General features: G+C 42.0%; 1 protein-coding gene across 1 annotated transcript in view; it reads left to right on the forward strand.

Annotated features, from left to right (window-relative positions):
* The first annotated feature begins 301 nt into the window (after window positions 1-301).
* LOC105314804 (TNF receptor-associated factor 5-like) overlaps window positions 302-1,174 on the forward strand; it is a 1,513-nt gene continuing 640 nt past the window's right edge. Inside the window, exon 1 of the mRNA XM_011409183.1 lies at window positions 302-1,159. Within this exon, the coding sequence (XP_011407485.1) occupies window positions 302-1,159 (858 nt within the window). The remainder of the gene's footprint in view (window positions 1,160-1,174) is intronic.

The following is a 1,174-nucleotide window of genomic DNA, read 5'->3' on the forward strand; positions in this document are numbered from 1 at the left end:
AAAACGGGCCAGTTTTTCAAGATGACGTGCTTCCGTGCATGTGTCCCTTTAACCTTGCGACTGCGTCGCTCGGTTAATAAATACCATAGAAACCTCTACCTCGGTGTATAACCTATATTCAAGCATAGATAATAGAGTAAATGGTTCAAATTTCTAATTATGGTTAATCAAATCAGATATTCTAACACAAAACACAGACACAAACACTACAAACATACTATAGCTATATAAACACACCCCACACAATTCAATGAGAACCAGAAGGGGTGTACCTTAACATACTCACATGACCAGAGGATAAATGGCTACAGAAGTAGGAGCACAAGGAGGCTATAGGTACACATTCACTGATGGGGAGACATCCCAAGAGTATCAATGCCACATATGCACATTAGTGGCAAGGGATCCTCAACAAGTCACCTGCTGTGGTAAGATATACTGCAAGAGCTGTCTGGAGAGCTCAAAAAAGAAGAGACAGAAACTAACTTGCCCTGACTGCAATAAGCAACTAACTGGGAAATATTTTGAAGATATGAGAGCAGAGCAAGGGATAAAGTCATTGGAGATCTATTGCACTAACACTGATAGTGGGTGCCAATGGATGGGAGCTATTAAGGATATTGATACTCATCTTAGCATTAGCTGTCCCTATCAACAGGTACCCTGTACTAATGGATGTGGAGCGATGGTACAGAGAATAGAAATGGAAGCACATGTGACAGATGATTGTCAAAGAAGTCTAGTCAAGTGTCAGCACTGTCAGAGGGAGGGCTCACGTCAATTGATGACTAGTAACAATCATCTTAACAAGTGTCCCAACTACCCAGTCAGATGCAATAATGATGAGTGTGAGGAGGTTATACCAAGGCGTTTGCAAGCAGCACACCACATGACCTGCCCTAAAGCTATTGTAGCATGTGAATACAGTAACATTGGTTGCAATAGAAAGATGAAGAGGGAGGAGAAGGAGGAACATAGCAGGGAATCAGTAGAGGAACACCTTCAGCTAGCAGTGAGGAAAATCGAAAAGTTAGAACTGAAAACAATCAACAGCAAAGTGTTTAGGCTGACGGAGTTCTTACAGAAAAAGACTCAGAACAAGTTTTGGAATAGCTCGGACTTCTACACATCACCAAGAGGCTATAGGATGAGGCTAAGGGTTGAATGCAGTGGA

The sequence above is a fragment of the Amphimedon queenslandica genome, unplaced genomic scaffold, assembly GCF_000090795.2.
Source record: "Amphimedon queenslandica unplaced genomic scaffold, v1.1 AMPQUscaffold_12504, whole genome shotgun sequence".
Lineage (NCBI taxonomy): Eukaryota > Metazoa > Porifera > Demospongiae > Haplosclerida > Niphatidae > Amphimedon > Amphimedon queenslandica.